The sequence below is a fragment of the Podarcis bocagei genome, assembly GCF_964188305.1.
Source record: "Podarcis bocagei genome assembly, chromosome: Z".
Classification (NCBI taxonomy): Eukaryota; Metazoa; Chordata; class Lepidosauria; order Squamata; family Lacertidae; genus Podarcis; species Podarcis bocagei.
In genome coordinates, this window is record NC_138140.1 from 12720565 (window position 1) to 12738554 (window position 17990).

Below are 17990 nucleotides of genomic sequence, written 5' to 3' on the forward strand. Positions count from 1 at the left end.
AGTTTTAAAAATTAGAACTGATGGGTCAGGCTTTCAAAAGCCTTTCTGAAGGCTTTTGCAATTTAACCGGCCAGCGGGATGGCTCAGTATAATAGGGTCCAGCTTTTCACTCTTTTGTTGAGGGAATTGTTTAATTTGGTTATACATCTCGTCATCTGGGGGTGGAGGGGCCTTTTTCTTTTTGGCAGGGTGCAGCATAAGAAGGCAGAATTGTTAACCTTCGCAGGTCACATTCAGTTTTGTTTTGTTTTTTAATTTTGAAACCAGCTGCTAGAAGGGAAATGTTTAAGCAATAGGTCAGGAAAAAAAAACTGTGAAATGGGGGGGCAGTGAGGGAGATGTGGATTGTTTACCAAACACATTCTAGTGTTAGCAGCCCCACATATGTGACTGCTTGTGGCTGAAGTGCAGCATCCATGGAGGTTGTGCCCAACTAAGCACTACTCAGAGTAGACCTACTAGAATCAATTGACCTACTAGTCGTGTGCTACAAATGTGTTTCCGGGCTTAATGCAAAGATCAGGTTTTGACCTATAAAGCTTTATATGGCTCAGAACCCGGGTACCGCAAGGACCACCTCTCCCCACATAAACCCACCCAGACCCTGGGATCACCATTTGAGGCCTGTCTTCATGTGTCTCCTCCATGGGAGATTTAGAGACTGGCAACACAAGATTGCGTCTTCTCATATGTGGAATGCTCTCCCCAAGAAGGCACCCCTGGCGCCATCTTTATTTTTGGGCACCAGACTTTCAGCCCTGAATCTGAAGTGGGGCACAATCTGTAAGTCCTGCTTTTTCTCTGTAGATATGTGGTTTTATACTTTTGCTAGACTTGTTCTTAACTGGTTTTTATGTAAGTCACTTTGTGTCACTCTGCAACAGAAGTGACTACAGTGGTACCCCGCAAGACGAACGCCTCGCAAGACGGAAAACCCGCTAGACGAAAGGGTTTTCCGTTTTGGAGGCGCTTCGCTAAACGAATTTCCCTATGGGCTTGCTTCGCAAGACGAAAGCCCATAGGGAAATCTCCGGGGACCTCTTTTAAATGCTAGCGGTGGGGAGCAAAGCCTTTCCCCCCCCCCTCCGGCCTTCAGAAGAGGTCCAGGAAGGCTGGCGGGGGCCGAAAGGCTTTGCTCCCCAGCGCCAGCATTTTAAAAGCAGTCCGGGATAGCAGGGAAGCGCTTCCCGCTATCCCGGACGGCTTTTGAAGGCAGGAGAGATCCGCGAAGCCTGGGCGCGCTGATGTCAGCGCGCGCAGGCTTCGGCATGCCGGCCACTCTCCGCCAGCAGCGGCAGCGCTGCCGCTGCTGTCGGAGAGGTCCGCGAAGCCTGGGCGCGCTGATGTCAGCGCGCGCAGGCTTCGGCATGCCGCTGCTTGCGGAGAGGTCCGCGAAGCCTTGGCCGGACAGCTTTTGAAGGCAGGCGGGGGGGAGCAAAGACTTTCTCCCCCGCCAGCCTTCAGAAGAGGTCCAGGACCTCTTCTGAAGGCTGGCGGGGGGCAAAAGTCTTTGTCCCCCCTGCCTGCCTTCCCAGGGGCTTTTAAATCGCCCCGGACAGCGGAGAAGTCCTCCGCTGTCCCGGGGCGATTTTAAAATGCCGCCCGCCAGCATTTTAAGATCGCCCCGGACAGCGGAGAAGCCCTCCGCTGTCCCGGGGTTTTTTAAAATGCTGGGGGTGTGAAGAAAAGCCCTTGTCCCCCCCCCCAGCCTTCAGAAGAGGTCGGGGGACAGACTGTCCCCGGACCTGGTCTGAAGTCGGTTTCCCTAGGAACGCATTAATTGATTTTCAATGCCTTCCTATGGGAAACCGTGCATCGCAAGACGAAAAACTCGCAAGAAGAAAAAACTTGCGGAACGAATTAATTTCGTCTTGCGAGGCACCACTGTAACAGATAAAGTAATAATTTCAGGTGGTCTCCTCTCAATAGGACTGGCATTGGGTACAACCCAGAGAGTCTCTCCCAGTGCTACATGAAGGTGCCAGGGATTGAACCCAGGACTTTTGCAGCTAAGCTGTGGCTGCAACCTCACACCATTTAGTTTCCCCCCCAGGCTGAGTACATGCCTTCCAGCAGAGTTAAATAAAGGGAAATTACGTAATCAGTTACAAATGGGGGATCCCGTACACACACCCCAGTGACCTCTGGGTAATCAGGGCATGAAGACACCAGTGCTTTCCCCAGCAAGTATTTTTTTGTGGGTTGCCTTTTTGTGGATAGACTTCAAAGGAAGCTGGAGCTTCTGTTTAGGTGTTGTGGCCAATGGTCATGGATTGACTTCTCTTCCATGAATTTGTATATTATATGTAGCTCCTCCTTTCCCCCACCCCTTTCCAGAAGCAGCCAATGTTCCTGTTTTCATACTAACACACTTTTTCTCTTGCTGGTAGTTCATTGGTTTGCTTTTAAAAAAAGATAAGTTTATTATATTTTGTCGTGATCATTATTTGTTTGATCTTTATTTTGTATACTGCTTTGCAAAGTCAGTGTTGGAAGGCATTATAAAAAATCTTAACAACAACAACAATAGCCACCATTGGAAGTCACTTCTAAGAATCCCCCTTTGCTTTTTGATTAATCTAGGAACTCTCCCATTGTCACGGTGTGCCTTCCTAAAACCATCACTCCTGTTCCATTTTCATTTCCCATGAAGAATCATAGAATCATAGAATTGTAAGGGACCACAAGAGCCATCTAGTCCAACCCCCTGTGATGCAGGAATCTTTTGCTCAATGTGGTGCTCGAACCCACAACCCCGAGATTAAAAGTCTCTTGCTGAACTACCAGCTACTTCCCATCACCAGCTGCAGTAGCCAGATGTTGCTGGATTCTCATCTCCCAACATCCCTGGCCATTGGCTAGGCTAGCTGGGGCTAATGGGTGTTGTAGACCAGCAACATCTGGAGGGCCACAGATCCTTCATCCGTAATCTAAAAAGTGGTATTCCCTATTTCATGCAAGAGACAAAAGGGGGTGCCTCTTGGATTAGGGCTGAGAAACACATAGCCCTTCTAGATCTTGTTTGGACTCCAGCTCTCAGCAGCCCCTGTCACTGTGGCTAAAGCTGCAGAAATATATATTCGACAGCTAGCATATCTGTGTCCCATTTCCCCTGGTTACTAAGTCTAGAATTTGCAAATGAGCTGTTGTAATGAAACAACTCAGACTGTGAGCTTCTAGATGAGCTGTAGGCTCCTCCCCTACAACGTTCACCAGAAACAACTTCCGTTCCAAATGTTCTCCCTGCTAAATCTGGAGTTCCCCTCTCCTCAGAAAACCCAAAAAGGACATTTTCCATGTATACCTTTGTCCATTGTTGTTTCAGTGGGGGAGTTTTTGGTGTGGAGCAGTTTCTACAGAGGAGGGTTGCTTGAAACAGCAAACAGTGGAAAACAGGGAGAATGGACATGGAAGCTCCAGGTTAAAATCACACCCAGATATATGCCACTTTATGTATGGATTGCCTGGGGCAAATGTCAAATGTATACCAGCTCTTGGTTTTAAGACTACTCCTTTTCCTTGTGTGTTTGTTCCCATAATTAGGGATGGAAAGGAAAACCCATCCCTTAGCCTTTCTTGCAGGTAGCTTCCTTTGGTTGAATTGTAATCTGTTTTATGCTTTTCAACTATCTTTTTTATGTATAAAAAGCACCCATATTCTTAAAAGTTTTGGAGGCATACCAATTGATTTTAAAGACAATCCATTAATTGATCAAAAGGCAGACAATTAATCAACACAACGGTTTCCAAGCCGTTGTGTCATTAATGGGTGCCAGCAGCAAATTTCTAAGCAAATGTGGCAACTGGGATCTTTCCAGCCACGGGTGCCAAGAGCGGGGGCTGTTCTCAGTTCTGAGGATTGTTTTACACAGGGCTGCTCAGTTCTTAATCCACGTCTGACAATACACACACGCAAACAGTTTCCATTTTAGCGTCTGCTTTTGGCACTCATGGCAATGCCTTTTTTGTTCTTTTTTTAAGCTATCATGGATAAAATGTGTTTTTCCTTATTTGACACAACTTATCCCCCCCCCCCCATTTGTTCCTTTCCTAGCTTGTGGGCTTTGGGTTTATCACAGACACGCACACAGGGGTGGTTTCTTTTTTTAAAAAGATGAGCAAGTGCTTTCCACTTTGTTCTGGGATGCTTTGTGTTTCTTTTTGTGTGCAAGTGGTTTTGTTTGGTTTTTATTTTGCTTTGTTCTCTCACCTCTCCTATCCCTCTTTGTGTGTGCGTGTGCATTCACGTGCGCCTTTTCCCCTTTCCTTTCTTTTTTTCTTTCTTTGCTAGTTGCTTGTTTCTCAGAGTGCAATTGGTTTCCTAAACGCCTGGAACCAGCTACATGTGCCATTTCTGATTGCGCCAGCCACATGGGGACTCGCTGCGCTTTCCCCCCTGCAGCCCACAAATCGGCTGCTTTTTCTGCATCTGTTCAAGAAAGTCACCAAGAGTAGAGAGAGAGAGTATTCATTTTCCCCGACAAATCAATGCTGCATCAAGAGCAAACTACACTGGCACAGGGAGAGTACTATTCACACGACTGGGGCTGGGGAGGGGGGAAGAAAGGGAGAGCAGGAAGGGCAGAGGAGCCATAATTGAAACCCAGCCGCCGTAAATGTTGAAATTAATTGTCTTAACACGTTCCATCTCGTAACCAATGTGATGTCCGAGGCGCCCGTTTTTGTTTTTGCCTGTGCTTTTAAAATATTTGTAAATGCTTTGCTGAGTTTGAATTATGAGAGGATTACGATGAGACACTTAACTCCCGTTCCAGAGAAAGCATTGTCTGCTCTTTTTCTCTGCACCTTCCTCCTGCAACCCATTACAGCCACTCCACAAATTCTTAAGAGAAGGAGAAGCGTTTCAGAGCCTTAAAGGAGTCAAAGGTTGAGAATGGTCATCACATGCCTTTGAATTAGAACAGCGTTTACCAAATCTCTGTTACTGTTTTCTGCATTAAAACTGGGGGGGTTGATTTCCAGTGTGTGTTGTAATATTTAATGACTTGCCCTCAAAGCAGATTCTTCCTTCACTGAGTTGAGGGCCTGGTTGTTGCTGATCTGGATATTCCTGATTAGGAAGAAGCCTGCACAAAGCAGAGACTCATAAAGAGGTGCAGCAGGCAACCTCATCTGATGCTGAACATTTTCTTTATCTAGAAGGACTGAATGATCTGCTTATACTCGATGCAGAGAGGTATAAGAGTTTTCTATCTTCAAGTGAAGACTTCTTGGAAGGGAGGGTAGGCCAGATCATGACTCGTGCACAGACGCAGAGGGGAGCCTTTTCCCAGGGCGGGAAGGTATACATTCATATCTCGGTGCAATGTAGCAGAATTAGACAGCAGGGCATCTATGAATGGGCAGGTGCATTATGATCACAGGAGTCTTTAATTATCTAATTAACTTTATGTCCCATCACACAAGTTCCCTTACGGTACACCATTTGGAATTTGCCAGATTACTAAATTCAGATCCCTCCTTGAGGCATGGAATTAGTGGGTGGGATTTTTCTTGGGGCGCAAATCAATTTGCTCTACATCTACATTCTTTCAGTACTAAAATGGGAACAATACTGGTCTGCCTTACAGGGCAGGGAGGTGTTAAGAAGTATAAATAACTAAATGTGGTCTTCACTATTTATCTGTTCAGACTTTGTCTCATCTGGAGTCCTTTAATGCTGAACCATCTTCTGCCCCGAGGGTCGCAATCCCTTCTGGAAAACCTTCTGAGAGCTGCGTGCCAGTGGTGGGCAGGGCCAGAGGCAGAAGTGGGCAGAGCAATCGGGATAATTTTTTATCTTTGTTCAGCAGGCTAATTTCTAAACACCCCTCTCTCTATTTCATCCATGGAAGCAAGAAGTTTTAGCAGAGTTCAAGGACATATTCTGAACAAGGAAAAATACTGTGTGAGCCAGAGCCAATGAGGTTGTGCGGCTAAGGGAGTGGGCATGTGGCTCGGGGAGAGTTATGAGGGCCAGATAGAGAGGCCTAGAGGGCCACCGTTGACTCTTGAGCTTGAGGTTCCCCACCCCTGCTTCAATGTTTTATTTCTCCCCTCCCTCCAAAAAAATACCCCCTTCCTCCCTGCCCAAGCTGAAAGAAATCCTGTAAATGTATTGTCTGTTTTCAGGCCCTCAGTACCGGCTGGAGAAGCAGAACGAGCCCAACGTCCCTGTTGACTTAGACTGTACCTTGGAGAGCCAGAGCACTTTGGAATTCTGCCTCGTCCGCGAGAATAGTACGTTGTTGGCCCTTTCCCTCCCTCTCTTGCGCTCTCGTAAAAGCTGCTTAAGGTCACATTGTTTATGTCCTCTAGATCCCCCGGGCTGGGCAAGCAAAGTTGGAAGAAGATCTGGCTATTTCTTTATTTTCTTCCTTCCTCTTCCCAACCGCCCCCCAAAGCCATCTTCCCTCCCTGCCAGAAAGACTTCTCTTTCCAAAACTACAGTGATTGATTTCCATACCTTTTCGGTTAAATAGTCTGCACCCTATCACTTCATGATTAATCTGTTTTCTGCTAACCTCTGTGCTTGTGAAGTTACGAGCCTGTTATGAACCTCTCCCTCTCCCTCTCCCTCTCCCTCTCTCTCCTGCCCCAGTCACCGATCTACCCTTCTGCTCCAAGAAACCTGAGCAAGGATGGCCTGGCTTGTTACAGAGGTTGACCCCTTCTTCTCAGGCTTTTACCAGCATTCCTTCTACATTTTATTTGTTTAAAAGCATTTCTAAACCACATAATCTTTAATCTCTTAAACCAGCCCGCCAGATCCATTGCTTATTGACCAATCAGGTCATTCTTACATAGTGGGGTGGAGAACCATTTTATCTGCATGGGCTGGATCCTTATCAAGATCAACCTCAGAGGCCAAATCTGAAAGGTGGGTGGGTGAACTTGCATTCTCAATAGTGGTTTAACTTTCAGTCCCTCTTCCCAGGAGACTCTGGGAATTGTAGTTCCAGGAGGGAACTAAGGGTCTCCTAACAACTCTCAGTGGCCTTAACAAACTACAGCTCCCAGGATGCTTTTGGGGAAGCCATAACTGTTTAAAGTAGCATAAGCCTGTCTACACAAAAATGTTTTAAGCAGGCCCCAAAAAGAGTTTGGTGAAAGAGCCTGTCTGATGTCAGTAGACCATCATGGGCTGAGTGAGGTCCACTCCCTTGACTCAGAGGTCATGAGACTTCTGAAGCTCTTTTGTAAGTGTCTCTGAGAACTTCTTGAAGCTATAAAGCATAATGTAAGTATTCTAAATAAATAAGCACACAAACAAAGAAACAGCCCAAGCCAACTAACTTGTGCTTTCTAAGTATTAGATTCCAGTGAGCTTTCTTGCTTATCATATCTTTATCTCATCTTTTTTTCTCCAAGGGGCTCCAGGTGGCATTCCTGGTTCACCCCCTCATTTAATCCACACAACAACCCCGTGAGGTAGGTGAGGCTGAGAGGGAGTGACTGGTCCTCAGCACCACCCAGAGAGCTTCATGGCTGAGTGGGAATTTGAACCCTGATTTCCCAGGTCCAAGTCCCAGATTCCAGCCGCTATACCACACTGGCTCTCATTTAAGAGGGCATTATCTCATAGCTCAATATATTTAAGTTTGCTGCTTCTTTTCTCTTAACTCAGTATTTAAGGCATATCAAAGTGGAGGGGAAAGAAAATGTGAGGAATTGGACAGCTGTGAATGAGCTCTTCACATCCTTTGGAAGTGGCTGCAATTGCACGATACGTTTCGGTCTAATTTTAGCTGCTGTAATTAAAGTTAGTTGTTTATTCTGATAAAGGAGTTTCAGTACAAGAGTTATTTCAGATGATCCACTCACGGTACGTATGTAATGTGTGTGATATGTATATGTGCAATATAGGATTGTGTGTGATATATGTGTGTGGGAGAGGATATCCATCCATTCTCTGCACAGAGCTGAACAGATGCTAGTGAAATGCAAGCCAAAATTCTCTTTTTCAGCCAGTGTATCATTTATATTTCAAAGGGATTAAGTTAAAAAAGAGGGCTTTGCGTTAGCACAAATACACAGCAAGATGTCTCCTTTTCCACAGAGCCCTTGCTGCTGTCAAAAGGATTAACAAAACACTTCCCATATTTGGGACTTTTGAAACATACAGTAAGACTCCTATTTGGAATGTCGTTGCCTATTTTTTTTCTCCTCTCTCTCTCTCTCTCTTTCTCTCTCTCTCTTTTACGAGGTCCCCCAACTATTCACGCTTAATTTACTTTTATACCTCCCACCCAGCTTCTGGAAAGTTCCTGGTTCTCATTTCATCGTTAGATAGTAATTAGTATTCAAGGGAAATTGGTCTTAATATATTAAAATTGGTTAAGTGCCTTTAGACCTGTACCAAAGCCAATGTCTTATTGGAAAATGTAATTGGGGACGCTGTGTATGTAATTAATTGAATTACAATTAAGAACTTTCATTAAGCAATATACTAGTACGTTGAAGTAATAAGGGAATGTGGGTCTTTTTGTGGGGGTGCTGCATGGTTAACCTTGTGTTGTTATTTTCTTGGAGAAACAGGAGATTTGTTTGGTCTCTGATGCAGGGGTGGCTTACCAGCTATGGTTGGGCTCCAGCTCCCATCAGCCCCCACCAGCTTGGTCAGCAGTTGGGGACAATGGAAGTTGCAGTCCAGTAACATCTAGGGGTCATGGTTTGGGCTCCCCTTGATTTGATGTTTGAAGCAGCAAGGCTAAAGATTACTTCTTCTGTATTGTTGATATGAACGTTTTGCCATTTTCTTGCACTGCTCCCAAGGCAGGAACATAGGCAGCTGCCTGGCACTGGGTCAGATCATTGGGTCCATTCTAGGTCAATATTGTCTGCACTGATTGGACGTGCTTAGGCAGGAGACATTCACAGTCCTTCCTGGAGATGTGTCCTGAGCACACCCAGCCAAGGCAGGCAAGCAGCCAGTAGTTTAATTCTTTATTGACAAAAGCACATGCTTCCAGAAGTTCCTAAGGTGCACTGGATACACATGCTCCTAGTGACTACATAGCTGGCATTAAGTTTCCCAACTGAGCAGCTGAAGCAACAGTGGGACAACCATGCCCCTCTCCCCCCTAGCTTAAGTACCCTCATCTGAAGAAGCAGAGTGCACGCAGCCTGAGACTTCTTCTGCGCTTCCCTCTTGAAGCCGCTCCTGGTTCTAGGAGACGGCAGGGAAGAGGGCAGTGGAGACTTGACCAGCCCACCCCTCACCTGAACAGCCTATTCCTGCACCCCCACCTCCATCTCTTGACTGCTTGGACCCTTCCCCTTCCTTTAGCCCAGGCTCCTGACTCATGGGTGACACCAAACCCCATAAATTGCTGCCCCTCTCTCCTGAGTTAGCCTCTGTCCCCCTGCCTTTGCCACACACTCATCAGAGCCCTGCTAAGATGCTGCCAGAGATTGAACCTGGGACATTCTGCATGCAAGGCAGATGCTCTGGCACTGAGCTACAGCCCTTAGGACACGCCTTAGACAGAGTCAGGTGGTTGGTCCATCTAGCCCAATGTTATCCACATTCATTTGCAGTGGCTCCTTAGGGTTTCATACAAGAGGTTGTCTGCAAGTTTTACTCAGGGTAAACCCAATGAAAGTAATGAACCTAGGTTTAGTCATGCATGGTATTTTCAATGGGTCTACTCTGAGAAGGACTGGCATTGGATACCATCCAGGGGATTGAATCTGTGACCTGGAGAGCTGCTGCCAGTCAGTGTAAATAGTATTGAGCCAGAAAGACCAATGGTCTGACAGTATAAGGCAGTTCCTGTGTTCCTAATAAGCCTGGAGCTGCAGCCTGTTTGAGAAGAAGCCATACCCCCTAAAAGTAGAGGACTCGTGTGTAGGTTTCCTGGGGGATGGAGAGCCACTCTGCCAATCTGTGTGGAGGGAGGGGCCAAGGAGAAGCCATGCCCCAAAAGATAAAAGGGAGTCTGTCAGTCTTGGGTAGAGGGGAGCAGGCAGGAAGCAGAACTCTTCTATAAAATGGGACTGGTCTTAGTCCCAGGCTCCCATCTAGTGGAAGAATTCATCCCAGAAGCCTGATCCAGGGATCCTCGTGCTGGCTGCTAGTCTTGATTTAAGGCTGTTTCCTGTGTTCTTATTGTCAGCTCATATCTCATAGATGGCTCACTATTTCTTTTCTTCTTTTTTGTCAGTGGTTTTCCTAATAATTTCTGTCCTTTCCCTGCTGTAAAGGAAAAGCAAACTAAAAAAAGTTTAAACACAGTACCTTTCTCTGCTTCTGCAAAAGGTCCTGTCAAGGGGGCATTTGAGAAAGGTGCTATTTCTCAGAATCATGGCAGTGGCTGTGACTTCAAACAATGAAATGGGTCCATGTTCTTAAGAATGCACATGAAATAATTTCAACAAAGGCTCTTAAAATCTGCTGTGTGGGAATTCCGTTTATGTTTTATTTAGTCTTTGTGGCTCAGTCTTGGATTGATTTAAAGCACAATGCTACTTTTACTCAAAAGCAAGCCCACTGTGGTCAGTGGGGCTTGCTCCCTAGTAATGGTGCATAGGGTGGGATCCAAAGACTGGAGACCAGCTGTTCCCCAACCTGGTGTTTCCAGACATTGCTGGGACTACAACTACCATCAGCCCCTAGGCAACATGGCCAATGGCCAGGGTTGATGGGAGTTGTAGTCCCAATCTCTGGAAGGTGCCTGCTTGCAGAATTCTGGTCTCCCTCCCCACTTCCACTGAAACTACACCACCACCCCAGGGGCATGGGTGTGTGTGTTTCTGGCGTTTTGTTGTTTTTCCCTTCCAGATCCTCGCATAGCTATTCCTGACATGCCAGCTGCTGTTGCCAACACTGCCACTCAGCTGTTACTTAGAGCTTCACATATTCTCCAACAACTCCAACTTCCTGCTAATTCTGTTTCTCCTGCGTGGGTGCTGTTTCATGGGCCTTAACCCTTTTGACTCAGCTGCTTGAACATGGCATTTGTGAAGCTTACTATCTGTCATAAGGGGCAAACAGATACACCCCAGCACCCTGAGTCACATGGGGCACAAGCACCACTGCCTCTCTGTGCAGCCGAGGGTCCGATTTCTGTCTCCCTAATTCAAGCATTTGCATATATATATATATATATATATATATATATATATATATATATGTATGTATCTCGTTGATTTTGTACCCTTTATTTTGTTCATTTATATATCACATTGTTGTTGCACCATTTCTCCCAATGAAGTCAGTGGCAGTGTTGCCTGTGAGGTTGGTTCTTGCAACTTTCCAAAGATATGGGTTCTAGATTATTATCAAGGGAGTTAATAAGTGAGCATGTTTACTTGTATTACTGATTCACAGTGCGGGTGCCTTAGAGCAGGAGCGGGGAAATCATTTTCAGCCTGAGGGCCACATTCCTTCTGTGCAGCCTTTCAGGGGCCACATGCCGGTGTTGGTTGGAGCCAAAGTGTGCTGGGCAACAAATGTTAATGTTACATTTGTATAGAAAGCTAGTTTCGTACATACACACCTCTATCTTACTCACAGACAACCAAAAGGCATTATCAGAGTTCAAGGACATATTCTAGCCAGGAACAAAAACACACAAGGAGGGTGAGAAGCAAGACCAATAGAGAGGCCTAGAACAGCCCCTCTTAGAGGTCCAGAGAGGTCTGATTTGTTCATATAATCAGGTGGTCTGAGAGGACATTGCTGTCTAATCTTGTGCCATCAGAACAAGTATATTTTTATTCATATTTATTAATGCTTTTAAACAGTTCAGTATAATAAAATCTGCATCAGTTAACAAAAAAGATCAAGACTTTTACCTAACTACAAATCTTAATTGCTTAAATTTGCAGCTCTACGTGAGAGAGTCTGCCGTATTTAGGCACAACACACATAAAAACAAGTTGTGAAGTTTATCAGATGTCAAAAAATCAGCAAGTGTCTTAAGTTTGAGGATCTCCTTTGAGCTCAAATTCTTTTGAGTAAATTTAGAAGGCCAGATTCAGCCACCTCTGAGCCTGAGGTTGCCCCCCACCCCACCTTAAAGGCCTCCCTTTATCCAGTGTTTATCAAGGCTGAGAAGTGTAGTCAAGACATTGGTGAGATGAGGAGTGAACAGTCTCCAGCCCTTGGCATACCTTCAAAAAGCCTCTGTGAGGAGTCAGTTGAGACCCCTTGCAAAAGCAGCCTCTTCCTTCCACAACAACCAGAGTAAAGGGAGGTTGATTAGGGAGGCATCCCACAACTTTGTTCTTGCCAACTGCTGGCTTTGAACAGTCAGCATGTGTTGCCCAACCATTTACCCCAAGGGAGTGAGACCCTCAACAGGAAAAAAAAAAGTTGCCACCCTATGTTAGATTAATCAATTAAATGTTTCGATTAAAAAGTGCTGCTGCTGAATCTGCAAATTTTATTAAATTGTTGCAGAGAATGAAATCAATTCATCATAGTAAACAATAAAACTGTTTTAATCAATTAATCAAATGAACTTCTGATTCAAAATCAATGCTTTTATTCAGCAGAGATTATTAGCTTACAGTTTTTGATAGATTAAAAAGCTAATAAAGCAGTAGGTCATATTCATTCATCCCTTATAAAAAGGTTAGGCTTTCAAACGCCATTTTGAAAGAGGCATTCTTTCTTGCTTGTGTGAGAGAAAGGGGAATATCTCTACAAAACCTGAGGCAGGATTTCAACCTGCCATTTCCCAAGTCCAAGCCCTAACCCTAGCTCACCGTAGCTCTTACCCCAGGGTTCATGTTTCTAGTTACACAACTGAGCATTTGAAAGAGGCCCTCAATGACTTTTATTTTTAGACTTCATTTATGTATCCCTTCCTGTGATGCTTCTCAAAATGATTTCACAATGCCATTATATGTAAAAAAATTACATATATAGAAACCATTACATACACTGGTCATGCTGGCCTTACTCTGCCTCCTCGGAGGGAGCAGTGCTTCTGAATACCAGATGCTAGAAACCACAGGAGGGGGGAGTTGCTGTTGTGCTTGTGGATTTTCCACTTTGGTTGGCTACTGTGAGAACAAGATGCTGGACTAAACGTTCTTATACAGGCACACACACACCCCACGTACACACATGTGTGGCTGTGTATGTGTGTGGTGACAGGAAATAAATAAGTAGGATCATACCAGGAAACAACAGGAGAGAGCTGGAGATCTGAAGATGACAGACTGAAGTAGAGCTCATCCGGAGACCCTCCTGCGCCAAGCCGGGCTCCCCAAAGACAGGGCCGCCCAGACAACTACCAGTACAGTGGTACCTCGGGTTACAGACGCTTCAGGTTACAGACTCCACTAACCCAGAAATAGTACCTCGGGTTAAGAACTTTGCTTCAGGATGAGAACAGAAATTGAACGGCGGCAGCAGGAGGCCCCATTAGCTAAAGTGGCACCTCAGGTTAAGAACAGTTTCAGGTTAAGAACGGACCTCCAGAACGAATTAAGTTCTTAACCCAAGGTACCACTGTAAAGAGAAGAAAGGAAGAAGAGGGAGGGAATGGGGCAAGAGGCACAGGGGCAACGGAAAGGGGACACCCGCAGCTTCACCACCATTGGGATTCTGCTGCCGCTCCTGCTGGCTTCCCTCCACCAGCCTCACTGAGCAAGTGGAGGCTCCCTGCCTCCATCCACACCCCCCCCCAAACGTGGCCATACCTGAGAGACTGACCTTCTCAGGGGGAGGAGAGAAAGGTGGTGACAGTGAAGGCATCGGCTTGCATGGAAAGTGAGCAAGGGCTCCTGGGGGGGAAATGGCGGCACCCAGGAAGGAAACCTGACCCAACCCTGCTTCCCACGCAACTTCCCCCTAAAGACCTCAAGCCCCGCAGGTCTCCTGGAGCCAGGTTTGTTCGCTCCCTCGGTTTATAAAGGAAAATCTTTTATCCCTTTCCTTCCCTTTTTATTTTTATTTTAAAGATGCTTTTTAGAGGACTGCAAGAAGATCAAACTTATCCATTCTTAAGGAAATCAGGCCAGAGTGCTCACTGGAAGGACAGATCCTGAAGCGGAGGCTCCAATACTTTGGCCACCTCAGGAGAAGAGAAGACGCCCCGGAAAAGACCCTGATGCTGGGAAAGATGGAGGGCACAAGGAGAAGGGGACGACAGAGGACGAGATGGCTGGACAGTGTTCTTGAAGCTACCAGTCTCGAAGCTACCAGTTTGACCAAACTGCGGGAGGCAGTGGAAGACAGGAGTGCCTGGCATGCTCTGGTCCATGGGGTCACGAAGAGTTGGACAAGACTAAATGACTAAACAACAACAACAACACTTTACGTGATTTCACTTATTCATGCGGGGGCCCAGAACATAGCCCCGCATAAGTGGGAGGATGCCTGTATATAAAAACAATTTTAAACAGTTTGAGATTCTGATCGGAATAAAAAACTCCTGCTCGGAAGGCTTGTTGAAAGAGGAAAGTTGAATCTGGAGCATGCATCATTACTTTTTGTTCAGCTGTGTTCTTGGTTATATGTTATGATAATAGTCCATAGCGTGGTCACATTAACCTGGAAATCTGTAGTAGAAAAACACTGTCATGACTCCGGAGGAGTCATTACCATACACCTACCTGCGTAGGACTGGTGTGGTTACTGTGGCATGCAGTGTTGCATTTGCTGAGAGATCCCATTTGTTGTGAGGCACAAAGGAAGTCAAACAAGCCTGATTTACTTTTTACAGTTTCAGAAGTCCTGTTGGATTTTGCGTGGCACAGCATTGGGGTGTGAAATTGCAATGACGGGGCCATCTGCCTTAATCCTTGTATCCCAATTGAACCTTTCCCTCCCTGCGTTTTATTTAGAGTGATTATGCAGCTTTTCAGAGCATATTTTATCTGGTTTACCCCACCCCGCCCCACCAGTTCTCTGTTAAATGGACTCTATTATTATGAAGACTAAAGGACAGAGTCTGGAGGTCTCACCCTTTAAAAAAAGAAAAAAGAAAGCTTGTGTTCTCATCCTTGCCATTTAATTTTGCCTGCTGAAATTACACACGCTTAAATTACACCCAGGGCCAGTGAGAGCCTGCCCAAACTTGGGACCAGTTCATCATCTGGTCCCCCCTCATGGGGAAGGGAGTTCCACAGTTTGCTTGGCTGGCCAGCAGAAGCACCTTTCCACCAGTCACTGCTTGGCCACATGGATTCTGTAGTTGTGAGAGCATCTTCTGCGGATCAGTCTCTCTACAGGGACAGCTTTGGGGCCACTACTGCTTGGGGAGCTGGTCTGGTGGTGGAGCATGCCTGTCGTGAACAAGCTAGTCAAATGTTGACTCAACAGCTGAAACAAACAGTACAAGGCAGCACCCATTTGCATGGCCAGCGTTGTGTTAATAGTGTTGTTGTTTAATCAGAGGGGAAGTTTACAGCATCTAACGGGAGTTGTAGTCCAAATCAAACCAAAGCTCTGCTAGCAGCAGACCAGATCACCCTCCATTTCACCAAGCTGCGGTATGGACTTTGGGTAGTTCTGTGGTGCCTTTTTGACTACCCTGACCCTTATTACATGAAGTTTGTACCTGTTCTCAGGTATGTTGTTCAGTATTGTGTGCAGACCAGCAAATACCTGGACATGCTGAGAACTGAACTAGATTCCAACCTCTGCACGACTCAGGGGCTTGGCAAAAATAGCCTCAATAGCTCTTCATCAGCTCCCTCACAAGTGGATATCATGATTGGTTTCTGCTCCTCCTCATCCTTGTACCGACTTCCCTTTCTTGTGGATTCCTTGTCTGTGCCACAGGGAGCTTAGGGGTGGGCCATGCACGGCCCCTACTCACCCCTTGTGCTTGCCTGTTTCTCTTCCTCCCCTTGGCTCTGTAAGCCCCAGCTTCCTTTGTTACACCAATCCTACACCTTTTCCTCTTCACACACACTCATTTGCATCCTTGGGCAGCGGCCAAGGCCCTGGCAGGATCCAGTGCCACAGTGCCTGCCCTGGCCCCATCCCTTAATTTGTTTTGTAGCCCAGCTCTCAGAGCAGCACCCAGTGACTGGATCCAGACAGCCTTTTAACTCCCCACGATGCCCCCAACCTGTCATCTCTCTGGTAGAGCATTGTAGGGGAGCTAAAAGGATGGTCAGGTCCAAGCACCCACCACTGCTTTCAGCAGTGTCAGCCTGACCAGGTAAGGTCAGGTCTCACCAACAAAGAAAGCCAGCCCCCCCCCCAACTTAGAACTGGCCCTCTTGTTGACCAGGGTGTGCTTCTCAGTCCTAATGTGATATGTAGTTTGTTCCCAGATCACTTCTCACGGGAATGGATAGCTTCCCAGCTCCCACTAGGTGACACACTATAGACACAGCCATACCATATACAGTATTTTTTGCTCTATAAGACGCACCAGACCACAAGATGCACCTAGTTTTTGGAGGAGGAAAACAAGAAAAAAAAATATTCTGAATCTCAGAAGCCAGAACAGCAAGAGGGATCACTGCACAGTGAAAGCAGCAATCCCTCTTGCTATTATGGCTTCTGGGATAGCTGCGCAGCCTGCATTCGCTCCATAAGACGCACACACATTTCCCCTTACTTTTTAGGAGGGAAAAAGTGAGTCTTATAGAGCAAAAAATACGGTATTTAAAGCACTATGGTACAAATTTAAGCAGTTATGGCTTCCCCCAAATAATTCTGTGTTCTGTGGTTTCACAGGTACAACTCCCAGAGTGATTAAACAATACTCTTCCCAGGGGTCTCTGCCAATTGTAGCTCTTTGAGGGGAACAGGGGTCTCCTAACGACTGTCAGCACCTTTAACAAGCTCCCAGAATCTGGGAGGCAGGGGGAACGGGGAAGACTCTTTAAACTGGTATCAAAGTGCTTTAAATGTACCGCATGAATGTGACCTCTGAGAACCCAGTATAAGCCTATCACAAAATGCTTCAGGGCAACCAGGCTGGCCCCTTCCCACCTTCAGAGCAGCTCAGTGGTTTGGGATATCAGTTTGCCCACCCGGGGATTAGAAGGTCAGAGCTCTGGAAGCATTATTACCACACTGAGCCCTTTCCAGCAATGTAAAAGTCTTGTGTAGAATTAATGTACAGAAATTGGCAAGCCATGTTCCCCTTTTTACTGCCACTTTTCAGGCCTCTCTGCTAAAATCCCATCTTCTCATTTATTAAAAAATTCTTTCATATATACATACATATATATATATATATATATATATATATATATATATATATATATTCATTAATCTCTCATGACAAAATTTAGGGCTGCGAAACTGGCAGTTGTTTCGGCTTTTAGGACTACATTAGCTGGCGTATTAAACAAAATGTGTCACTCTCGCAGTATCTTCTGCAAGAAGCTAAATCAATTTCCTCAGCCGTTTCCATGCACCACTTTATCTAAAAGCATCTGAATTATCATTTACAGCTAAGATGCTTTATTAGCAGCTGGCTTGAAAATTGCTCTATGGGAGAGAAAAAATTGTGTGTCACTTTATAGTAATTTTTAAATTGGTGTTAATCCAACATAGTAAAGTATTTTTTATATAAGGGTGGGGGGGGACCCAAAAACCGTTTTTCATAATTGTCATTTTGGCTTAATGAGATGTTATCTTTTTCTTCTTCTTCTTTATTTTTGGAAACCAGCTCTGCCATGGCAGAGAGAATGCTATATGAAGTAAATTATATTTGGGGTTTCCATCATAGAACTGTAAACATACTGGACTTAACATACTACCTTCTCGTAACTGAAGGCTCAAGTTGGGCAACTTTAGCCAAAAGGTGGGGAGGGTGGGGGGGTGAGAGAGACACAGAGAGAGAGAACACTGATATCTGACGCCTTTTGTGGGGAGTTTAAAAGCACACAAAAATAGCTATACCAAGTATCAACAGTGGGGTACTCATGGACCCACACAGCCCCCGCAAAAAACCTTCTCCAGTCCTCGCAGCATCTCCTCCCCCCCACTTCCCCCATTGAAATAAGGCCTAAAAGAAGCATTGTATTGTAACCAATAAAACAGGTTGTGTGTTGAGTTAATAGTA

General features: G+C 45.7%; 1 protein-coding gene across 11 annotated transcripts in view; it reads left to right on the plus strand.

Moving 5' to 3' along the window:
* Positions 1-17990, plus strand: part of MAPKAP1 (MAPK associated protein 1) — a 189661-nt gene that overhangs the window by 127764 nt on the left and 43907 nt on the right. For 7 of the 11 annotated variants that reach the window (XR_014004415.1, XM_081180295.1, XM_081180298.1 and 4 more), the window contains one exon: positions 6133-6240. The exons of 3 other annotated variants lie outside the window; for them this stretch is intronic. Coding sequence is in view for 7 of the 8 variants with exons in the window: in XM_081180295.1 (XP_081036421.1) it covers positions 6133-6240 (108 nt within the window). In the remaining variant the exon portion in view is untranslated. Of the gene's footprint in view, positions 1-6132; positions 6241-13917; positions 14412-17990 lie in introns of those variants that run through there. One more of the 11 variants, XM_081180297.1, reaches the window with a different exon arrangement.